This window comes from Pinus tabuliformis, chromosome 1_2, assembly GCF_031772625.1.
Source record: "Pinus tabuliformis cultivar Carrire ecotype Pingquan chromosome 1_2, CPIR1, whole genome shotgun sequence".
NCBI classification, from domain to species: Eukaryota; Viridiplantae; Streptophyta; class Pinopsida; order Pinales; family Pinaceae; genus Pinus; species Pinus tabuliformis.
The window spans coordinates 644104244-644127652 of NC_142298.1; the positions used below are offsets into that span (position 1 = coordinate 644104244).

A 23409-nucleotide genomic window follows, 5' to 3' on the forward strand; every position below is an offset into this window, starting at 1 on the left:
TATTTTACTTAGCTTGATTAGCTTCTTCTTTCACTTGATTATAATTAGTGTTCTTATCATCAAACAACTACCAAACAATAAAGAACAACGAGACAAGAAGACACAAAATATAGGCTATCAATCAGGGCCAAAACCTCTCCTCTTGGGGAGAAAATCCACAAGAACTCTTCTCTTCTTATAGAACTTCAATTGATGAATTCCAAGACCTATGACTCTTGACCAATACCCCTCCAAGACCAAGTCAAAACTTCTCCTTGAGGCACTTCCTTCTCACCAAATCAACCCAAGTGAAAATTGCCTTATAGCAGTCTCCACTTCTCCTTTGACCAAGAATTTCAACCTGCAACTTTGACTGTACTTTCGGCCAGCAATTTTCGAACTACTGCAATGACTGCTACTTGCACGTGTGAGAGGTTTAGGGCACAATTAAGAGGCTTCTCTCCTTCACTTTAATTGGACTCTTGTCATGAATTCGGCTTGCAAAAATGATATGTTGTTGCTAGATTTCGGCTTTTTTTAAGGTCTGCAATTTTCACTTTGAAAACCCTAGCTGCAGTCCACACATGTGAGAGATATTAGCCCAAAAACAATCTTCTTAACTTCGATTTGTCTCCTCCTTGGATTTTCCTCCTTTGCTCCTTCTAGGCCTTTTCCTTCTTGATAGATAGAACTTCTTGTGATCTGAATTGATGCTTTTCAAATGAGGTCAATGCATCCTTATATATAGTCTTCCTTGGAGGTCGAATAGCTGTCCATGAGGCCGACTTGACGCTGCTTGTAGGCCAACTTGTTCTTTGCATGATGACAAGGTCTTGGAGGGTCTATTTGACACTTTTGACTTTACATAAATTTTCTTTACAAGATGTAACATGCCCAAAAGGGTCTTCCATACATGACAATGACTCAATTGACTTGTAGACTCAATGACAAGCCCTAGAAGCACTCAATGGGTGCTTGACCTAAAATAAATTTTCTTTGAGCATGAAACTCATGCCTCAAGAATAACAATAATAAATTTATTTTTCTCTTTACATCAAATACATAAAATCACGATTACATATGTCATTATGAAGACCAAACCTAGTTACATATTTCAACATTAAATTCTGAAGTGTTAGAAACAACACCAAATATACAAAAAAGATTTGAAGGTTGTCTAACTAATTTCCAAAGCCATATAAAATGCATACCGAAAAGCTTACAATGATGCTGTTGTCTTATTTTTACGACAGTTTTACAGAAATACACAGTGATTGCATAAAGTGCAAACACACTCACTGAGCTACACATATCCATGTACCACATCCACCACACTAGTAAGAGCAATTTTCTACAAACCCATTCTTTTGTTCATGAAATGAAATCTCACAGATATGCGTTGCTGATTGAGTCCGCCCTCAGCATGGATAAGAATATAGCCATTAGTTTCATTCTCACGTTGTGGAGCTGTCAACAGAGAAACATAACAAATTGAAATAAAAATCCTAGAATGAAGCAAATAAGTAGTGGAACAAAGAAATCACGTTGTGGAGCTGTCAACAGAAAAACATAACAAATTGAAATAAAACTCCTAGAATGAAGCAAATAAGTAGTGGAACAAAGAAATCTTGCATTTAAATAACCATATATAACAACCACATGTATAAAGAATATAAACAATAAAAACATTTAAGCTGCTTCAATATCAATGACATATTAAATAAATAAGCACAACTGATAGACCAGATATCAGTGCCTTCAGGGTCCAACTAAAACTGTCAACAGACATTAGAATCGTAGCATGTGTATGTTGCAATTGAGGGCCATAATATACACTTGATATTAAGCATTTGCAGAATTTGAACTCAAGTGATTCAGAGTTTATTCATATTCATATGCTCACCTGCTTAGTGGTTGCATTTGCAAATCTATAGAAGCTATCCCAATAGGCCTGCTTAGACAATGAATTTGAGTTTTAATAACCTTAGATGATAATTTTATTTAGGCTCAGCTTGTCTGCTGCTAGAAGCGACATTTGCTGCGAGTCTGTGACAGTAAGTAAAACACAGCAGCCAACCTGGTAGAGTGTAGTACAGAGAACATATGTGTATTGCAGAGCATGAACTGCAATGCTGTAATAGAAGGTCCAGAAAAAGGGTTTTAGATTGTACCCATAAAACTCTCAAAATATGTTAATAGATACATGTGTACAGACCATAAAATGGCAAGTGGATAAGGAATTACCATTGACCAAGGTGCTAAGAAAAGAGTGGTCTGCAGAAGATAGATGTTCTGTAAATGCTACCAAAATTGCAGTCTAGGGTTTGTTCTCTATGCAGTACAGGTCAAAACAGCTTTGTGCAATAGAAATAATACGTAAACATATGGATCATCTACAACATAAACTCGGCGAGGGTACATATCAACTACTAAGAAGTCATCTAAGATTGGATATCAGAGGAATCTTGATGTGAACTATTTGAAGTCATCTATTCCTGGCCCAATAGAGAAATATTTTTTAGGACTTTAACTTCGGTTCCATATTGACACCATGGATCTTTGAGGATGTCTCCAACAGGATTTGATGCCAGGTTGACTACTAAAGAGTCATCAAAATATGCAGATAATATGATAAACCAGGGTAAATCCATCTTAACCCTGCATCTATTCAGCACTGAATGGGATCAAAGAGAAATTGAGATGCAAATTTCATGGCGCTTGAAAGATATTGAATTAAGATGGTGTGTGTGCATCAGTCAATGCTCGGTATTCTTTAATTAGATTTTCTTTTTTATACTTTGGATTTTATTTTTTAGATTCTGATTTCTAAGCACGTGTTACACATCTCATCCATACTTTAGCTTTATTGTTTTGAGCTTTTTCAAAATATTATATTAGTCTGACTTATGCCACATGTCATACTATGTAACAAGACGCATCCCTCAGGGGGCCCATGTCCATATCCTGTGTCAAATATGTGACACACTAGGTCACATGTCCAAATGTGCCCCAAAGTCAAACACCAAGGCACAAAAAGATATGTTTCTTAATGACATATGTTTGGGCAACACTATTAAACTGGCATTACCCAACTTGGATCTTAATTAACCAATGCTGCAACTGGTCACTTTTGATGATGATCATCTCAAGGGGTCATCCTCCTCACCAGCTTGCAGATCTTGGATTGGATGTAGAGAAGCAGGAGAAGGATGGAGGAGAGAGCAGTGAGAGTGGTAGTGATTTTGACATCAAGGACTACTAGCAATGATGAGCTATGGGATTCTTTCATCTACAGTTCTAGTATCTAGCCTATTTTTATTTTCCATTAGCACTTCCACCTATAGTATCAGTGACTCAATATCTATGTACTACATTTATATTAAAAAAAATTACAAACACAAAAATGAAAAATATAGACAGAAGATACAATATTTTGTAGATGTTATAATTTCTAAAAAATAGTATCTTTGTCTATACTTCATTTTTGTATTACACCCAGCGTTCGCTGAATTGGTCAAGTCCCCGTCATTAAAATACCTTTGCTATTGAGCAATGTTGCACGAAGCGGGGACAAAACGGGGACGGTTTTTGGAAGCGGGGACACAGAAGCGTCATTTTCCAAAAATCTAGGAAGTGAAGCATCTTGGAAGCATCTACTATATATGTATATATTTTTTATATTTTTTGCATTTATATTAAAAAAAACATTCAAAATACCAAATAAGTTGTATAAGATATGAAAACATGCATATTTTTACATAAATCAAGATAGATATGGCATCCATTGTACATCAATGATTAATTATTCCAGCATCAACCATCTACAATCTAGATTCCTATTCTCTTGTCTAGCCTTTGCCTCTACTTCAATTCTATAGGGATTTTAGTCAACATTGCCTAATTTTGATCAAACAGCTTAATCCAAGCCATATAATATGGTAAAGAAAGCTTAACATGCCTGATCAATGATTTTGACTTGAGTGAAGGGTACATAATTGCTAAGGCCATGACAAAGGAGTTCAACAATCAATAACACCAACACTGGGGTACATATAGGGCTTGTTGCTCTTGATTAAATGCCAATTGCATGCCCTCATACATGATATAATCCAATGAAACGCCACAATCCCATTGATCCTGAAAACTGTTAAGTCTGTTGACTTTTGAATGGGATATGAAATTCTATTTTCTCCATAAGAAGTATGATGAGGTTGGAACCACTCTCAAACATCTGGAGTCATTTCATGGTAATGTTAAAAATTTAAGTAAAAGGATGGAAATGAAAGATAAAGGAGAATGTCACTTTTACTTAAAGAATTTAACATTACCATCAGGGAGCATCTAGGAAGCGTCTAGGGAGCATCAAGGGACACCTTGGGAGTATTTGGAAAGTGTAGTTCCTCACAGAACAATTCGAAATTTCCATAAACAGAAAAAGCCCCACGAAACCGTCCACCTTATCTCAGATCCGCTTGCAATCCGCAGTGGATACACACTTGAACCTCCACAGATCCGCACCCGATCCTTTTCGGATCTGTGGATTGGGAAATATGAACCACGGATCGAGTAGTAGGAGCCACAGATCGGGACCCCGCGAATCCAACTTTGCAGGAATCGCCATAAAAAGGAGGAACCGCAGATCCGATTTTCCGATCCGTGGTTCTGCTGAAGGATCAGTGGCGAATCCGTACGGGACGCGAATCTACCTTTGGATCCTTGGGGGGGAGACGGTTCTGCAAGATCACAGGTTCAATTCTCTCGACACTCTCAGGGTCAGGATCCGTGGTTAAGCTAGCAGGAAGTGATTCCCTTCAGGTGGATCTGCTGGTACCAGTGTTGTGGGGGAGCCCCCCCCCCCCAATCCCACTCCCAATCCGCGATCTGGGCGGGAGCGACTCAGGAGCGGGTCGAGAGCACGCTCCCATTAAAAAAAATTGCGCTCCCTACTAGTTTCAAGAGCTAATAAGGGAGCGTCGCTCCCGAAGCGATGGGAACAGTAGGCGGGAGCGAATTGTGCGATTAACACAACAACAACGAAAAAAAATAAATAAAAATAGCAATAAAAATCCGGTGGTAAAAAAGTCGTTTTTTGTTATAAATTGAAGGAGGGAGGGTAAGAGGGTTTCATTTTCATTGTGAGAGTTAGAGTGAGAGCTCAATTGAGATTGAGAGAGGGAGATTGAGAGGGTGAGAGTGAGGACTAAGGAGCAAGGAGAGAGAGCAAGGTGCCAAGGAGAGAGCAAGGAGCAAGGAGAGAGTGAGGAGAGAGCAAGGAGCAAGGAGCAAGGGGAGATTGGACGCATTTGAGGTAGGCTCGCCGCTCTACAATATTGAATAGAATGTCTAGCAATTTTTTTTTAATGTTTATTAAATTATTCCTAATTTCTAAATAAATAAATAATTTTTTCTCTATTTCCCATTCCATTTTTTTAAATTTTGCAGATTCAAAACTTCAAATTTCAAACATCATGGTTATATTTCTTGGCATTTTCTTCTTCTTGGTTCCTTTTTTGGTTATTATGGTGCCGAAAAGTAGAAAAATGAGGGTTGAAATTGAAAATGAAGAAGGGGATGAAGAAGGGGGGCATAGTGGATTTGATGAAAACCCCCGTGAGGAGGAGCTGAAGGAGAGTGAACATGAGTCAGCTCAAAAAACTAAACAAGACCAAAGCCCATTGTGGAAATATGTTAACAGGCGTGAAGCAAGGAAAGGGGGTGAAACCACTAAATTTCATTGCCCCCATTGCAACAATAATTACACAGGTTCATACACCCGTGCCAGAAAACACCTCTCCGGGAAAATGCCATGGTATGGAGATAAACAAATAGGAATCAAAACTTGTACAGGTGTGTCAACAGCAGATAGAGCTAAATACATAAGGGAAGAGGAGGAAGCCCAATATAAATCTAAAAAATCAAAGGGTTTATTTGAACCAAGTTCACAATCACATGCACAAAGAACTCCTTCAGCATCCTCCCAAGGCAGTGGATATGGAGGCACAAGGTCACTAGGTTTAAGGCGTAGAACCACATCAAATTTCCTTGATGAAGGGTGTAGGAATGATGTGGATTCAAAAGTTTACAGGTTTCTCTATGCATGTGGGATACCATTCAATGTTCTTCGCTCACCTTATTGGCACGAAACGGTTTCTTCCATAAATGATGCCCCTAAAGGATACAAGAGCCCTGGGTATGACAAGGCAAGAACCGTTGGACTTGATCATGAAAAAGCAAAAATATCATATTCTTTGAATAGAATGACAGGTTCTTGAGACTTGGACTGACCATGGGGTGTCCATTGTATCTGATGGATGGACAAATGTAAAAGGCAAGCCATTGATAAGTGTTCTCATTGTGTCTATTAGTGGTGCCATCTTTCTTTCAGCATATGATTACTCAAACAAGTTCAAGAACGTCATCAACATTGCAGAACCATTACTTGAAACAATTGACTGTATTGGGCCATACAATGTCATCCAAGTCATCACTGATAATGCTCCTAATTGTAAGGCAGCGAGAACAATTATTGAAAATAAATACCCCAACATCTTTTGGTCTGGGTGTTTGGTTCACACAATAAACCTTTTGATGCATGATATTGTTAAGAACAAAAATTAACATTACAAATGGATTGGTGATTTGTACATGAAAGGCAAACAAATGATAAAATTTATTACAAATCTCCATGGCCTTTTCCGCAATCGCTCAGGATTGGAGTTGTTGAAGATTGCGAGGACTAGATTTGGTAGCTATTACCTCACCTTCAAGCGCCTTTTGAAGGTAAGAGAGTCATTGGCTAGCATGGTATCAAGTCCACATTGGCAGGTATTAAAGGAAAGGGCTACAAATGCAGCTGACAGGCAAGGTTTTGAACTGGTGGAGGAGGCCGTTCTTGATGGTATGTTTTGGGCACGTGTGAGGCAAGTATTGGATTTCACCAAGCCCATTTATCACATGATTCGGTTTGCAGATACAGGTAAACCAGTGATTGGCGAGGTGTATGAGCAGATGGATACCATGTTGGGGCAAATAAAAGATATTGTTCATAACAGTGATCCCAACTTGTACAAAGTTACAAACTGATTCACAATTGTGTGTGTGTACAGTGGGATAAACTTAATGTTCCACTACAATGCTTGGTGTATATCCTTACACCAAAATACTACTTTACATCTTGGTTGGGCCAACCTGCACCAAGGGGTGGGGTTAGGACCAAACCCCATATCAATGAAGAGGTATCTAAAGGATATTTTGAAGCATTAGAAAAGTTGATACCTGACAGGGAGAGATGTGCTAGTGTGCGTCTTGAAATAGGAAGATACTTTAGTAACACTGGTTTGTTTGGTACCTTTCATGCAATGGAAGATAGAGATAGATTTGATGCTCTCACATGGTGGGAATCATATGGCGGCCATGGAATTTTGTCAAAATTGGCAAAAAAAAGTTCTCTCACAGGTTGTAAATACTTCTTCTGCAGAAAGGTGTTGGAGCACCTGGAGCTTCCTAAATAATGTGAAAAGAAACAGACTCGATGAAAACCGGGCAAAAAGCTTGGTTTATGTGCACTACAACTTGAGGTTGTTGAGTCATTACTGTGATCGGGCTTATGAGGATCCAACATATAAAATTTGGGACAACCACCCAAAGGATGATAATTTGGAGGATGGCACTATACATCTTGAAGAACTGGAAGAGGAACTTATAAGAGAGGAAGATGAAGCAACAACCATGCCACCTCCACCATCCAGTAGCAGTGCTCAAGTTCCGAGTCTTGTTCCTTTGCTGTCGCCACCTCCATCTACACCCTCACGTGGAGGGCATGTGCCTTCTAGTTCTGGTCGTCGGTCTGTGTGGGAGACTCCTAGAAAACCACCACGACCTACTCATACATTAGACCCTTCTCGTGGTAAGGGCCACATGTAGTAGTAGATAATAGATTTACAGTTTACTTGTCTTTTCTAGTTTCTATTAGTTTTCATAACTATTGAGTCTTGACTCTTTCATATCATAATGATATTTTTTGTAAACAATATATGACTATGACAATTTAAGTTTGAAGTTTGAAGTTGGCAATTATAACTCATTGGTAATGATTCTGAATTATGAATATGATGCTTCGTGAAAGTTGTTTCATTTCATTTTATAACATTTCATTTCATGTTAGATATTATTTCTTGTAATGGTTAAACTTAGCTTACAAGTACAACTTTGGTGATCAATGAAGATAAATGTTATATATTGACTTTTCAATTTTGAAAGCTTGAAGTTGAAACTTTAAGATTGATGAATCATGATTCACGAGACTCAATATGTTGTAATATGTATGTTACTAACTTGTGGATGTGGTTGATGAAGATTATAACTTCTAGATGATTGATGTTATATGGTTCAATGATCAATCTATGTTTTTTTATGTTTTTTATATCTAATTCATCATTCTACATGTTTTTGTTGACCTATATGTATCAAAATATAAAAAATATAAATATATATATATATATAATCGATCCGGGATTCGCTCCGGCTCCCCGCTTTCGCTCCCGCTCCCAAGTAACACTGGGTGGTACAAATATTACGTGCATGTAGCAGTCACCGAACTCTAGGGTCCGTGAAACACATAGGATATATATATCCCATGTCCTATTTGCAGGTTCAATTTGTGGTTCTAACTTCTAAACTTCTACTTTATGACATCTTTATAATGAATATTCTAATTTCTTGTCTGTTTGACCATCATTGGTTGTCATAACTAGCTGTATCAATATTTTCAATTTTGTAGATGTTCTTATTTCTAAAAAAATGGATCTTTTATGTTGTATTTCATTTTCGTATTGCCCTATTTCCAAGTTCAACGTGTCTCATGTTGGATACTCATCCACGTGTCCTCCATGTCCCATACTTATGCCATACAATTTTATCAGAACCGAACCGGTCATTGAACCGAAAAACCTTGTGGACCGAGAACTAGTCGAAACCGGATCGGAACTGGAAAAAAAAACCGGTTTACCAAAAACACATAAAAGATTCATATTTTAAAGAATAACCGATATATTCATGTGCATCCATATGAATCCAAACCATTTATACACAAATATGCAAAAGTTCTCATTTATATAGCAAGTAATAGTGCATATAACCAAAATAACACTTAGTGCAAAACATCGTTGAACCAAAAATGTTACAAACATCAAGAAGCAGGCTCTAAAAGGCCTTTATAGTCCAAAATAACATGATAGATCATAGTATTATACTACAACCTACAATACTACAAGCTACAGCTACAACAAATCAATGATCAAATCATCATCTGATTCCTGATCATCCTCCTCATCCTCATTTGAAGAATGAGTAGCATCCAAGTCTGCAATGGGATTATGGCTTGATTCCCCTGGCCTTGAAGCTGCTACTAGTGCTTCTTATATATTTGCCTATGCATCCTGTGGAGGTGGTTCCAAGTCCAACCAAGAAAGGTCTTCATTGTCAAATGTTGGTGCTTGACTCTCCACAACCCATTCTGATGTTGGATCAAAGTCACCTAAGACAATGTTGCTTGATTTAAGGGTTTTATTCAACAATTGGTTGTGCCTCAACCTAAGGTAGTACTAAACAAAAACCATGTCATTTAACTGCTTTTGCTCCAAATGGTTCATCTTCTTAGTGTGTATATGCTCAAACACACTCTCCAACAGCTCTTCAAATCTACAAAAAAATCTCCCTCAAAACAACCATGCAAAAAACTCTCTGAATTCTCCTCACCAAACTTAGTTCAAGAATTGCAGGAGACTCGAATGAATAGTGTGAGTGAAATAGAGGGGATGGGGGTGTTTAAATAGCTTTAGGGGGTGCTAGAGTAGCATTAGAAACTAGGAAAAGTAAAAAAAATAAAATATAAATAAATAAACATTTTTTTATGCCCAGGCTGCACAACAGTGAGCCTTGTGAACCGGTCCGGTACCGAACCAGTCATTTCCGGTTCATAGGGCCGGTTCGGACCGGTTTTGCTGGAATCGGTTTGGTTCCTATAACACTGGTGCCATGTGACTTGGGTCACGTCAGCATTGAGCACAACAATACATATCTCCCTCATACTAGACTCTAGAATGCACCTTACTATAGAGGTTCTTCCACCCTCCCTCCATTGCTCAGTCTCTTCATCAAATCATTCTTTGGGGGTGCATTATAGGCCAAAGAAATGTCACTCTGTCAGCTATCCTCAAATAATTGACAATCGTTCATGACTGCAAGGAGCAATCAACTATTAGGGCTAGGAAAGGACTTCCGTAGAAAGGTTCTCCCTCACCAGACCATGTTATGAAGGCAGAGCATTCCTCTGAGCATACAAACTTTGCTCGTTACAGACTACAGGCCAAAACACAGAGTTACAATACAGGTTCTTTGTGATTCACTGCCCAGGGATGTTGATTCCTTGCTTACCAAGCAATCAAATGATCAATTTCAGATGGTTCTCCCTCACCCACCTAAACATCAGGCCAGCAGCTATTCCAAGTTATTCCATCCTTGATTTCTCACCATCGAGAAGGTGGTTATCCCTTGCTCACCAAGCAGGGATCAAACACTTCCATAGAAAGGTTATTCCTTGCTTGTGAAAAGGATGTATGTCATCCTCCAGCATCAGAGTGGAGTTTGGGCTGCTTTGTATGCAGGCTAGGACATCAAGATTCTATAGAGGCCCGTGGATAATATGTTAATTAGCAAAGTGGTCGTTTATGATCATAAATGGATCTGGTCATTTAAAATGTACATAAACCTCAGCTGGATCTTCAACTCCAGTCCCTTTTACACTTTTTATGATGATGTTGATGAGTCTGCTCTGCCTTTCATATTCTCCATGGATTGTGCTTTTCACTTCTCTAGTCGTACAAATTTTGCCCACCACAGCACCTGGCTGAATGCCCATTATCTCTGCCAAAGTTTTGAATGTTTATGTTATTCCTTGAAATCTGTCTCCACATCTTTTTCTTTGATCAATGGTGATTTCATTTTCTCAGTGGCCTTTAATTCCTATCTTCTTTTTAGGGAAGAAGACAGCCAGCTGCCATATGTGGAAGGAAAGGGGACCAATATCAGAGGAGGGGGAGACTGACTGTTTTGTATATTTTTTCAGCTGTTGGTTTTCCAACTCAACCTTCCCAAGCCGGTTCTGAATGGCATCTTGCATGTGCTGTGATTTGCCTTCTGAGAAATTGATTATCCAACTCGAATTTGCACAGGCTGAATTTCAGGAGGTGAATGGTTCTCCAATCACTGCAGTTCATTCTTTCAAATTCTTCTACTGCTTCCATCAAGGATTCAATCTGTCCGGCCCATAAGGCCACCTCTATCAGGGGGTTATGTACGAGAAGGGGGTCTTAAACAGGCTGTAAGAGAACCCAGTATCTGTTTTGGGGAGTTCAGTCTCTACAATTTTCACCATTTCAATTTGATCTAAGCTCCTGTATCTGCCTCTTGATCATAAAGTGGGAGATGGGGGCTGATTTCAGTATCATCCATGGGCTACCTCCCATTGTTAAATTCTGCTATGCTTGTAGAGGCACTCACGGGAAGGGGTGGGAGCCAATTTTTCTTTGGAGCCAATCAATGGTGAGTACAAAGGCCCTAACCACAGATAAGCAAACTCAGTTGTGACTAAATCTACCTTGCAGGAGGCTGGCTCAAGGAATTAAACAAGCGCAAAGTTCACCAGCTGCTGCAAAACACAGGTGTGAAGGGTTCTCTCCACAGACTTGGGCCCAAGGGCTGATCTATCTGTGCACACTGCACAGGATGACCCAGGGCTAGGCTTAGAGGCTGTGCAGGATGGGCTGTCCTCAGAGGAGTGATATAGTGTATGTTTGGCTGATCTCTAGACTCAGATATAGACAGTCATTAAGTAAATAGAAGTTTAGCAAACAAATCTAAGCAAATTCTTGCTCACATCCTAGGATTAAAATGGAGGTTACTTTTATTCTACAATCTAACATTAAAGACGGGTTTCTTGGATTGATTTATTCCTCCATTCATCTTCAATCATGCTCACATTAAGTGCATCCTTTTGAAGGATTTAATGAAGCACGTGACAAGTAAGGTGGTGCAGAACGTTAAGTTTGAAATGGCAACCTCCTCCCTACCATTAGAAATAAGTGTAATCATGGCAAGCTTTGGAATGATCTCGGCCTTAATGACGCATGTTGGTATCATTACAGGTCATTTTTCCATTCTACATTTAGATAATTTAGGAATTTGTAAGAGTCAATTTTGAGGAAATGCCACAGCAATCACATCTAGGCTGACAAGGTCATCCAAGAGAAAGGACTCCATGCTGCTCTAAAGCAAACTAGTCTGGACTCTGCATCCAGGGGGCAGATCCATTTAAATCAATCCATTCAACACCATAGAGTAGCTAACCATTTCACAGAAGGTCTTGCAAAACAAAACCTGTCTGGAACACAAATCAAACATCATGCGACGTGTATCTAATCAGCAAATCAAGAGAGCCACAGATGAGATGGGAAAATCTGCTGACAAAACCCCCCACCTTTGCAGCAATGGATTCTGGAGCTACTCTAGTAGAAATCATGGTTCACCTCATAGTTCCACCCTGCGTTTTGAAAAGCAGTCCCAGACAACTTGAACTTAGTCAACTCCACTTCCAGCTCAGTTCAGTGGACCAGTTTGGGACCGAACTGCCCAATATAGAGCATGACAAGGCCAATTCTGTACCAAACCATCCATACTCAGCTGAGTCCATACCTACTCAACTGAGTAGATATAGGAACTCCTTACACAGCCTCCACCTTGAAATTTTCAATTTTTCAAGAAACAATTGAAATAAAACAAACAAACAAAAAAGCTAATCTCTCTAAACCCTATAAAATTGTTACGAAGAACCCCCCCCCCCCCCCCCCAACTCCCCCCAGCCTCTAGATCACTATACCTCTCTCATTGAGCATTTGGAGTTTTGGAGCAGGGCTGAAATCTTGATGAACAGCAGCTGTGAGGCTTGAGTTCGGAGCTGGTTTGGCAATTGTCTGACACTTCACATCTCTCTTGTTGAGCATTTGTGACTTGTGAGCATTTGGAGTTTTAGAGCGGCCTTGAAGAGCAGTGATCTGTCCCAGCCAGGTATACCATGTGTTTAAAGCTTTGTACTTTCAAACTGCTACCAGTTTGAACTTGAAGTTTAAGAACTTTGCAGACTAAGAATTTAAGATATGGTTTCCAATGTTGCATATTTGATCCATAAATTGTCATGGATATTCCACTACATAGTTCATCACAACAAATCTTATAAAATTATACTTAAAATCCGCAATCTTTGCTATGAGGGTTATTTCCTTAGACTTATGGACTTATTAAGTGACTATCTTCAAGCATGCAATATATAAAATATGGAAAGTAGAGAACAGACAAAAATACAAGCCCTCACAAACGATAATAACATAGGATATGCTCTGAAAAGCCCTTTCAAGAGAAAACCCAACTAGAAGGTGAGGTTGCTCTACTCTCTCTTTCTCTAAATAGAAATGGATGCAAGTGTAAAAAAGTGAGACTTGAGCCCGTGGGCTGCTACAGTACACATACCCTCTATGTTTGCTCTCTCTACCCACTCTCGGCTACTCTGCTCCTCTATGAAACAAAAACGCATTCGAATAGAATGGAACCCTTTTACTCCAAGTAGCTTGATTATAAGTTACAACACAGCCCAATAGCCTACCAGTAGTTAAATTTGACTCCTTCAAGTCATGACTAGAGTTACAATATTGACTTTTAAAGTCTTCTTCATCATGATCACATGACTAGCCCCTTTTCAATGAATAATTGGGGCTAACATGGCATCCTCTCGAATCATAGAGGTCAAAATAGGAAGGTCAACTTTTGGGTGGCATAATTTTTGCATACAAACTCCGAATGAGATGATTCTTGCACCATTTGAAAGGTATTTGTGTGTAGAATAGCACTAGGGGGTGTGGCGCGTAAGCAGCGAAGTTTTACCCCCAAAAAGAAGTTTTACCCCCAAAAAACACTATTTGATGGTTCAAACTGTTTCCAAAAGGTTTCAAACCCCAATTTGCCAAACTCAGACCCCCCAGTAAAAATGGCCTTGTGAATTGATTCCTCCAATTTTTCCACTCTAAAAGCATCAAGATGGATGACACATAATATAATGATCCAATCCAGATGAATATTTAAATTCACAGATTAGAATTTTAACATGGCCCCAAAAGTCAAAGACCTTGCATAGATCCCTGTTGATCTTGTTGATGAGCAGATTTATTGCAAATATTGCACGAAATGCAGGGGGGGAGGGAATCATAGGTTGAAAGAACACACTTGGCTGATATAAGAGGCCAAGTGGCCCCATTAGAGGAGATTGGACAAATTAGATTGGAATTGCAAAATCAGCTAGCAAAATTTGAAGAAGATAAGTCTGAGTAAAATGAGATGACTTAGCATGTTTTTCAAACTCTATAGTCTAGAGGCCATTTAGAGCCTCATTGACTAATAATTATGTATTTTGTTGTTGATGTGTTTTGCATTTGTTGCCATTTTAAAAATTCTTGACATACTCTTACATGGTGTATGCATGAAGAAGCTTTACATATTTTGTCTCTAATGATTGGAATCTTTAAAATATGTTTTTTTATTAAAATCTAAGCATTTTATGTATTTTTTAGTAAACCGAGTCACTAAAACCAAATTGGTTCGAGTGTGAGTTAGAGACTGAGTTTACCCTTGATTGATTTCGAGTTTGAGTCAGAGTCCGAGCTGACCCTTGATCGAATCCGAGTTCGAGTCAGAGATTAATAACTGTTTGGTGCATTTTTATGGTTATTTTTGCTTAGCCTAACAACCCTAAATTTGGCTTAATATACCCACCTATTTTATACTTCATTTTGCCTATTTTATCTTCATTTTGGCTCTGAAATCCATGGAAAAAGGTATCTAATGCCATCCTCTTCTAAATTATGATTTTGTGATAAAAAAAATTGTGCATTAAATAGAATCTAACCAATAAATTTACCTCAAATGTTTTGCAAATGCTCATTCGTTTAAATATCTATAGGATAAATGGGCAAAATCCGAGACATTGGTTTTGTTCCTTGAGACCCAAACATGGACAGACACCTATTCGATTCTTGAGAATCAACCCGTACAGACCCAGTCAACACTCGATCAACACAGCCCAATTGAGGAAAATCCCCTGTTTTGAGTTAAAATCAAATCTGTTTTAGTTTTTAAGGAATTAGAGCAGATTTCAAGCATCTAGAAGGGCGGAATTCAACACAAATAGATCCTAAAAATATTATTTTACTTTATGGCATGAGAAATCATAGCCTTTTCAGTTTTAAAAATTTGTATAAAGGCACCAAGTGTGTGAAAACTTAACACAACTTTGTCTCTTTTCCTAACTCTGTTTTGAGAACTTTGGTATCAAACTTCTAAGAACTGTGTTGTAGATCTACTTATGTATTTCTCATCAATCAATGAAGCTTTTTGAATTGTTGTAGCTGATAGTCTTCAATAGGTGTGCTTGCTTGAAGGTGGAGGGCCCCCACAGTCAACTTGTGCACTTAATTCTTTTGTTGTTCATCAACTGTGTTCTGGTATATATTTCCTTACTAAGTCACATGACACGAGGACACGTAAATATGAGTATTCGACACGAAGCATAGCGACCTCGGAAAAAGGACACAGGGACACGTTATATATATATATATATATATATATATATAAAGATGCTGAAATATAGTGCCTGGTCCATATTTTTTGGAAATTAGAACATCTACAGATATGAATCGTGATGATATCTATTTAGTAATTTAGTATTTACAATTTTAGAACTAGTTAGTTTATTAATTAACTACATCAATAATGTTCACAGTTCAATGTTTGTTGTTCATGTCATTAACAATTGTTCAAGCACATAAGAAACTAGAAATTTAGAAATATGATGATTGATAAAATAAAACTAGAAATTTAGAAATATGATGATTGATAAAATAAAACTAGAAATTTAGAAGTAGAACTTAGATATTAAAACCATAAATTGCATATTTTTCTTTAAGTCATCAAAATCAAAATGTATTACATAGATACCAAGAGAATGCCACTGGAAAATACTAAATAGGTAGGAATATCATAGCTCGTCAGTGGTATTGGTCATGACTCACTAGTCACGACTATGTCGTAATCACCATCACTACCTAGTACCAAGTACCATCTGACTCTGTTCCATCCTCCTCCTCTATGCCCAATCCAAGATCTCTTGCTGCATTTGTTGGTGTGGAAGATGACCCCTCAAGAGACTCATCATCAAAAGTGACTGGCTCTAGCACTAGGATATTAAGATTCATGTTGGCTAACGCTTCACGAACAGACATGAAATCGACAGAAAAAATGGAAAAAATCAAGACGCAATGATTTTTACTTTGGGATTTTAGTGGGACACGTGTCCTAAAATCAAGCCACATTAGGGCATGTGTTTTAATAAGCTAAGGTAATTTGCTAGGGTTTTCAATAGAGATTTCTTTTGCATAACATTTAATTTTAGCTCATATAAAATACATGTTTCAAATAATAATCAAAACAAACCAACATCGAATACATCCACAATTCTAATAATCCAAGTTCAACGTATAATTCTAATACAATAGAATTACTCAACCATGCAGCACATCCTATCCAGATGCAAACACGTTGAACACTATTTTACTAACAATCAAAGTCCCTTTTATGAGCTATGAATGTTTCTATGCCACTGAACCAATTTACATTGAATTAACTCGGAGCTATTTACCAAAACGCAGAGTCGTTGCAATTAGACGCTATTGAAACATGCTTTACCCTGCATGGGAACCAGAAACTCGTAATTGTGTTACAAGGATTAATCATCATGTGCTTCAGGTATAGCGACCCTTGGCTTAATTTTCTAGCTCCTGTACCCTGGACGTCCACCCTAGTGTAATTTCGGCGAGTTACCAGTTGTCATGGAATATTTTTGACTTCAGAAATGTTGTTCATTCAGGGACCCACTTCCAAGAGCGGCGGCTAAACTTCACCAGCTTAACTCTATACACAAGGGTTCACCCCACTATTCGGAATCAAACCAAATGGGTCATGTATCGAAACAATCAACAAAAACCCTCGTTGTTTATTTATGACGTTCCTGGGCCAAGCGAGAATCAAACCAACCGAAAATATGTAACTTCCAAGTTATGTTTCATGTGCCAAACAAAATTCAAGAACCCAAATAATTCGTTGCCCTTTCCAAAAGGATTCCTGTGCCAAAACAAAGTTCAAGAATCAAAACAATTCGCTGCCTTTACAGATGTATTCATGTGACCAAACAGAATGAGTAAAAGGTAGATTGGTGTCAACTAGGGTGGGATATTTCACCACCGAAATCGACAAGAGAGTGAGTGGGGTCTTAAAAACCCTCAGAGCAAAAGCTCAAAACATAAATGAAATGATCCACAATGATGATCAGAAATGAATCCAAGTCTCCTTTACTTATAGACTTCCTTGAGGGGTTTCATTTTCTTAAGTGGTTGAGTGTGACTTACTCAAAACCCCAGATTTGGGTTTTTCGCCCAACTTACCCAAAACTTGCCCACAATGGGGGTTTTGGGGTTTTATCCCCTTTTTTTGGAGGACTATAGGATACAGGGACAGATAAGCTACTAAGTCCATTGGTCCTCAATTTGTTGAGGGCATCACAGCTCCCCCTGCCTGAAATTGCTTGCCCTCAAGCAATTGCAAATTCGAGTGCTGCAGAATCTGTTCTCCTTCCTATGTTGCATCCTCCTCTAGTGAATTCTTCCATCTGATGAGGTATTTCGAAATTACCCTTCCCCTTAACTTCTTTTCTCGAACGGCCATGATCGTTTTTAGAATCAATTCCAATTGTCCTTCCTCATCTAATGGAGGCAACTCAACAGAAGTGGTGACCTGCTGGCCTATAGCCTTCTTGAGGCACGATACATGAAATACATTGTGGATTCTACTATCACTCGATAGCTCCAACTCATACGCTACTTCACCCACTCTTCGGAGAATTTTGTAGGGCCCATAAAACCTTGGCTTCAGGTTCTCTACCCCGCTCTTCTTGAGTGTAGATTGTCAATAAGGTTGCAATCGCAAAAAAACAATATCCCCTACCTCAAAATTGCGCTTAGTCTTATGTTAGTCTGCGTACATATTCCCTCAATTCTGAGTAACCTGAATATTCTCCTTGAGTACCCTAAGAATGTCCTAACACTCCTGTATCCAATCCTTGGAGAGAGATGCCTTGTTGTCTCCAAAGATTCTATAGATGAAGGAAGGCGCATCATACCCATACAAGGCCTTGAAGGGTGTCATTCCAATGGATAGGTAGTAGGTGGCGTAGTGGCAATGTTCCCCAAGGTACAACCACTTGATCCATGCCTTTCACTGACCTATCACATGGTTGTGCAAATACCCTTCAATCCATTTATTTACAATTTCCATTTGGCCGTCAATTTGCAGGTGATAGTTGGTGCTAAGGGTTAATTCAGTTCCATCTAGTTTGAAAAGTTCATGCCAGAATTTGCCCATGAATCTGCTATCACGGCCACTGACTATGTTCTTCGGCAACCCATGTAATTTGAAGACTTCTTTGAAGAAGAGTTATGCCACTTGCTTGGCCGAGTAATCTACTGAGATAGCAAAGAAGTGTGTGAATTTAGTCAATCTATCCACCACGGTGTATATGTAATCCTTTCCCTGTGCTTTGGGTAATCCTATGATAAAATCCATCAATATGCTTTCCCATTTCTGTTCTGGAATGGGTAGAGGTTGGAGAAGACCTGCAGGAGGTGTATGCTCAACCTTATTTTGTTGACATGTCATGCATTCCCTGACGTATTTCATCACATCTTCCTTGAGTCCCTTCCACGAGAATCGCTCTCGGATCTGTCGGTATGTCTTGAAGAACCCCTGGTGTCCAGCCGAAGGAATATCATGTGTAACCTTCATAATTTTCTCCTTAAGTGTAGATTCAAGGACCAGATATATCCTGTCTTTATAGTAAATGACGTCATCAACTATTTTGTACCTGTCATCCTAGATAATCCTGTCGAAAAGTGTGCAAGCAAACTAGTTCTTAGCATATTTGGCGTAGGGGTGCCCCTTCCAATCTTTCGTGAGCTCCATGAGGATGCAAGTCATTGGTTTCCTTGAGAGTGCATCAGCCACCACGTTTTTTTTCCCTTTCACATATTCAATGTCAAAATCTTAAGATTGAATTTTGCTTACCCATTTCTGTTGTTGTTCATTCAGGTCCCTTTGTCCCAAGAAATGTCGCAGGTTGTTGTGGTCTATCCTGACTACGAACCTATTACCCACCAGATATTGTCTGAACTTTGCCAATGTGTGCATGATGGCCAACATTTCTTTGTCATATATGGAGTAAAGCCTTTTTGTATCTTCTAGCTTCCGACTTTCAAATGAGATCGGATGACCTTTCTGCATTAGGACGACTCTTATTCCTTCTCCAGACGCATCGCACTCTAATATAAATGGTTGGCCAAAGTCAGGAAGGGCTAGTACTGGACACGAGCTCATTATTTCTTTGAGCTTGTTGAATGCCTTGTCAATTTTTTTCGTCCACTTGAATGCCCACTTTTTTGTCAAATCTATCAGGGACGCACTTAGCTAGGAGAACCCCTTAACGAACCGCCAATAATAGTTGCAGAGCCCAAGAAACCCTTGTAACTCTGTTAGTGTCTTAGGTGTAGGCCAATCCACTATTGCCTGAATCTTCTCCTAGTGGACCTGTACCCCTTGTGCGTTGATCACATTCCCTAAATAAAGAATTTGTGTCAACCCAAACTCGCATTTGGATGCTTTGGCATAAAGGGATTGTTCCTGCATGAGGCTCAAAATCTAATCCAAGTGTCTCAAATGATCGTCCCACATCTTACTGTAGATGAGGAGGTCATCAAAGAATACCAATAAAACCTTTCTTAGTTGCATGTTGAAAATGTTATTCATGCATGATTGGAAGGTGGCGGGGGCGTTGGTTAGCCCAAATGGCATGACAAGAAATTCAAAGTGTCCATAATGGCAATGGAATGTTATTTTGGGCACGTCTTCCTCCCGAACTCGAATTTGGTGGTACCTGGATTGTAGGTCGATCTTTGAGAAATATGTTGCTCCATGTAACTCATCCAGTAATTCATCAATTCGAGGAATGGGGTACCTATTTTTGATGGTCTTCTTATTAAGTGCCCAGTAATCAATGCACATTCTCCATGTGCCATCCTTCTTTTTCACCAAAACCACAGATGATGTGAATGGGCTTGAGTTGGGTCGGATATGTCCCATAGCTAGCAATTCTTAGATAGTTTTTTCTATCTCGTCTTTGAACTTCTTCGGAAGTTGGTACAGTGTAGTGATCACAGGCTTAGCTCCTTCTTCCAGCTCAATAATATGCTCAAATCCTCTTTTCAGAGGCAATCCTTGAGGATTGTTATCAAACACTGGAGCGTGCTTGTCTAGTACTTGCTAAATATCAACCCTGTATTGTGGTTTATTATTGTTGAGAGTCTTTTGGGTCACAACCTTACATTCTGTTGTGGATGCTATATCCTCGTGCCTAAAATGGGCTTCCATCCTTCTAGTTGAAACGACCTGCAACCCGCCATTTGACATGGCTTTTAATACAACCTTACTGCCATTTAGTGCTCTACATTCCAATTCCAACACTTGGTAATCCATTATGTGTTTGCCCAATGAATATAACCATTGAACTCCCAGTACCATGTTGAGGTCTACAAGATTTATTACATAGAAATCACTGCTAAAAGTATAGTTACCAAGAGTTACACTCAAATCTAGAATCATTTGTGTGCAATCCAAGTTGTACCCATCCGCAACTATCACATCCAAGCCCTCAAACTCTTCGGTGGGAAGTCCTCCTTTTGCTACTAGTGCTACATCAATGAAATTGTGTGTGGCTCCTCCATCAATTAGTGTTGTGATGCGGTGTCCCTTGACGACTCCCCTAGCCCTGAAGGTGTAATACTTGGGTGTGCCTGAAAGAGTTGCAATTTTGACTTGTGGCCGTGACTTCTTTTCTCTGTTGAGGCTTTCCTCTTGTAGCGGTCCTTCTTTGGAGTTGTGGGGTTTTTCTTCATCCTTTGCTTCCTTTTGCAGTGACTGTTAATCGATACTTGGAGTGGCATCTTCTTCTTCTTCTTCGTCAAGGTGTACTTTGATGTAGTGAATCTTCCCCTTTCCTAAACAACGATGACCAGGTTCCCATGGTTCCCTGCAAGTAAAACATATCTTTTTCCTCCTCAGTTCGCTTCGAGTTTCCTCATCTAGTCTGTCTCTTTTGGGCCCATCACGTTGGAAAGGCTTCTTCTCCTTATCTTTTGGAGGGATGAAAGGCTTGGACGAAGCCTTAGCTTTAATGGCTGCATTACCCAAGTCTCGAGTCTTCTTGATGGCTTCTTGAAGAGTGGTGGGATTGAATGCTTTGACCCATCCTTGTAGGGGCTCAGCTAATGCTTCAGTGAAAAGCATAACTAATCACCCTTCAGATATATTTGTTACCATAACTGCGGTGCGTTCAAATACTGCAATAAACTCCTCATGTGATCCTGTTTGCTTGAGTAGTGCCAATTCTCTTCAATGGATTTCTAGGTACTTCCGGTCGAATATTTCTATCAGTCTTTGTGTAAAATCTTCATAAGAAGTGATGTTAGCATGTCCCAAAGTTACTAGACCATAATACCACCACTCATGTGCTTCCCTTTCTAAGTGTAATGTGGCAAATTGAATTGCATCTGCCTCAGCCATAGGATTGAGCCTGAAGTAGGTGCCCAATTTTTGCACCCAAGCCCTTGTTGTACATTTAGATGACCCATCAAATGAGGGTAAAGGAAGTTTACTCACCTTGCAGGCTAATTCTCCATTACACTGTCCCGGGGGTCTATTCTTGTATCGGAAGTTGCTTTACTCGTTGAAGGTCATAGTTGCTCGAGTATTTTCTTCCAATCTTGCATAATCCTGAGCATAATTGTTAAGCAGTTGATTTGGCTCAATTGCTTCTTAGCCTGCTGGCACCTGATTATCTGTATATTGAGGTAGAAGTGGTCGATTATGTCCCTTGTTGTTGGCTTTATTGATAGGTGGGATGGGATTATGATTCCCACTTCCTTCAGTTGTAGTCCTATTGGTGGCAGCAACATTCAGCTAGCTAGGGAGGTGAGCAATTAGCACCGCAATTTGTTGATGCCCTTGGGTCAAGACCTGAGTTCTCTGTTGTTTCCCTTGAATCATTTGTTGCCCTTGCTGGTGAACCTGTTGATTCCTATGTTGTTGCCCCTGTAATAGTTCCTATAGTAAGATACCAGGGTCACGTTCTACTCTGTCCCCCATAGCGGAATGATGGTTATTCCTCCTTCTTACAGTGACGTTGTTGGTGTCTTCAAGAAGCATAAACTACCATTCACCACGAGCTGGCAGTTTGCTTATGCTCTGATACCATTGTAATGAGCTAAGGTAATTTACTAGGGTTTTCAATAGATTTCTTTTGCACAACATTTAATTTTAGCTCATATAAAATACATGTTTCAAGTAATAATCAAAACAAACCAACATCGAATATATCCACAATTCTAATAATCCAAGTTCAACGTATAAATCTAATATAATAGAATTATTTAACCATGCGGCACACCCTATCCAGATGCAAACACATTCAACATCGTTTTACTAATAATCGAAGTCCCTTTTATGAGGTATGAATGTTTTTATGCAACCGAGATGCTTTACGTTGAATTAACTCGGAGCTATTTACCAAACCGCGGAGCTATTGCAATTCGACACTATCGAAACCTACTTTACCTTGCATAGAAACCAGAAACTTGTAATTGTGTTACAGGGATTAATCATTGCGTGCTTCAAGTATAGCGACCCTTGGCTTAATTTTCTCGCTCCTGTACCCTTTACGTCCACCCTAGTGTAATTTCGGCGGGTTATCGGTTGTCATGCAATATTTCTGATTTCAGGAAATTGTATTCGTTCAGGCACCCAATTCCAGGAGCAGCAGCCAAACTTCATCGGCTTGACTCTATATGCGAGGGTCCGCCCCACTATCGGGAATCAAACCAAATGGGTCTTGTATCAAAAAAATCAACAAAAACCCTCGTTGTTTATTAACGACGTTCCTAGGCTAAGCAAGAATCAAACCAACCAAAAATATGTATCTTCCAAGTTATGTTTCCTGTGCCAAACAAAATTCAAGAACCCAAAAAATTTGTTGCTCTTTCCAAAAGGATTCCTGTGCCAAAACAGAGTTCAAGAATCAGAGCAATTCGCTGCCTTTACAGATGTATTCATGTGCCCAAACAGAATGAGTAAAAGGTAGATTGGTGTTAACTAGGGTAGGCTCTTTCACGA

The 23409-nt window shown here is 39.2% G+C and overlaps 1 protein-coding gene across 1 annotated transcript in view; it reads right to left on the reverse strand.

Annotated features, from left to right (window-relative positions):
• Positions 1–23409, reverse strand: part of LOC149207318 (protein PECTIC ARABINOGALACTAN SYNTHESIS-RELATED-like) — an 89143-nt gene that overhangs the window by 60319 nt on the left and 5415 nt on the right. The window contains exon 4 of the mRNA XM_089395680.1: positions 1370–1446. Within this exon, the coding sequence (XP_089251806.1) occupies positions 1370–1446 (77 nt within the window). The remainder of the gene's footprint in view (positions 1–1369; positions 1447–23409) is intronic.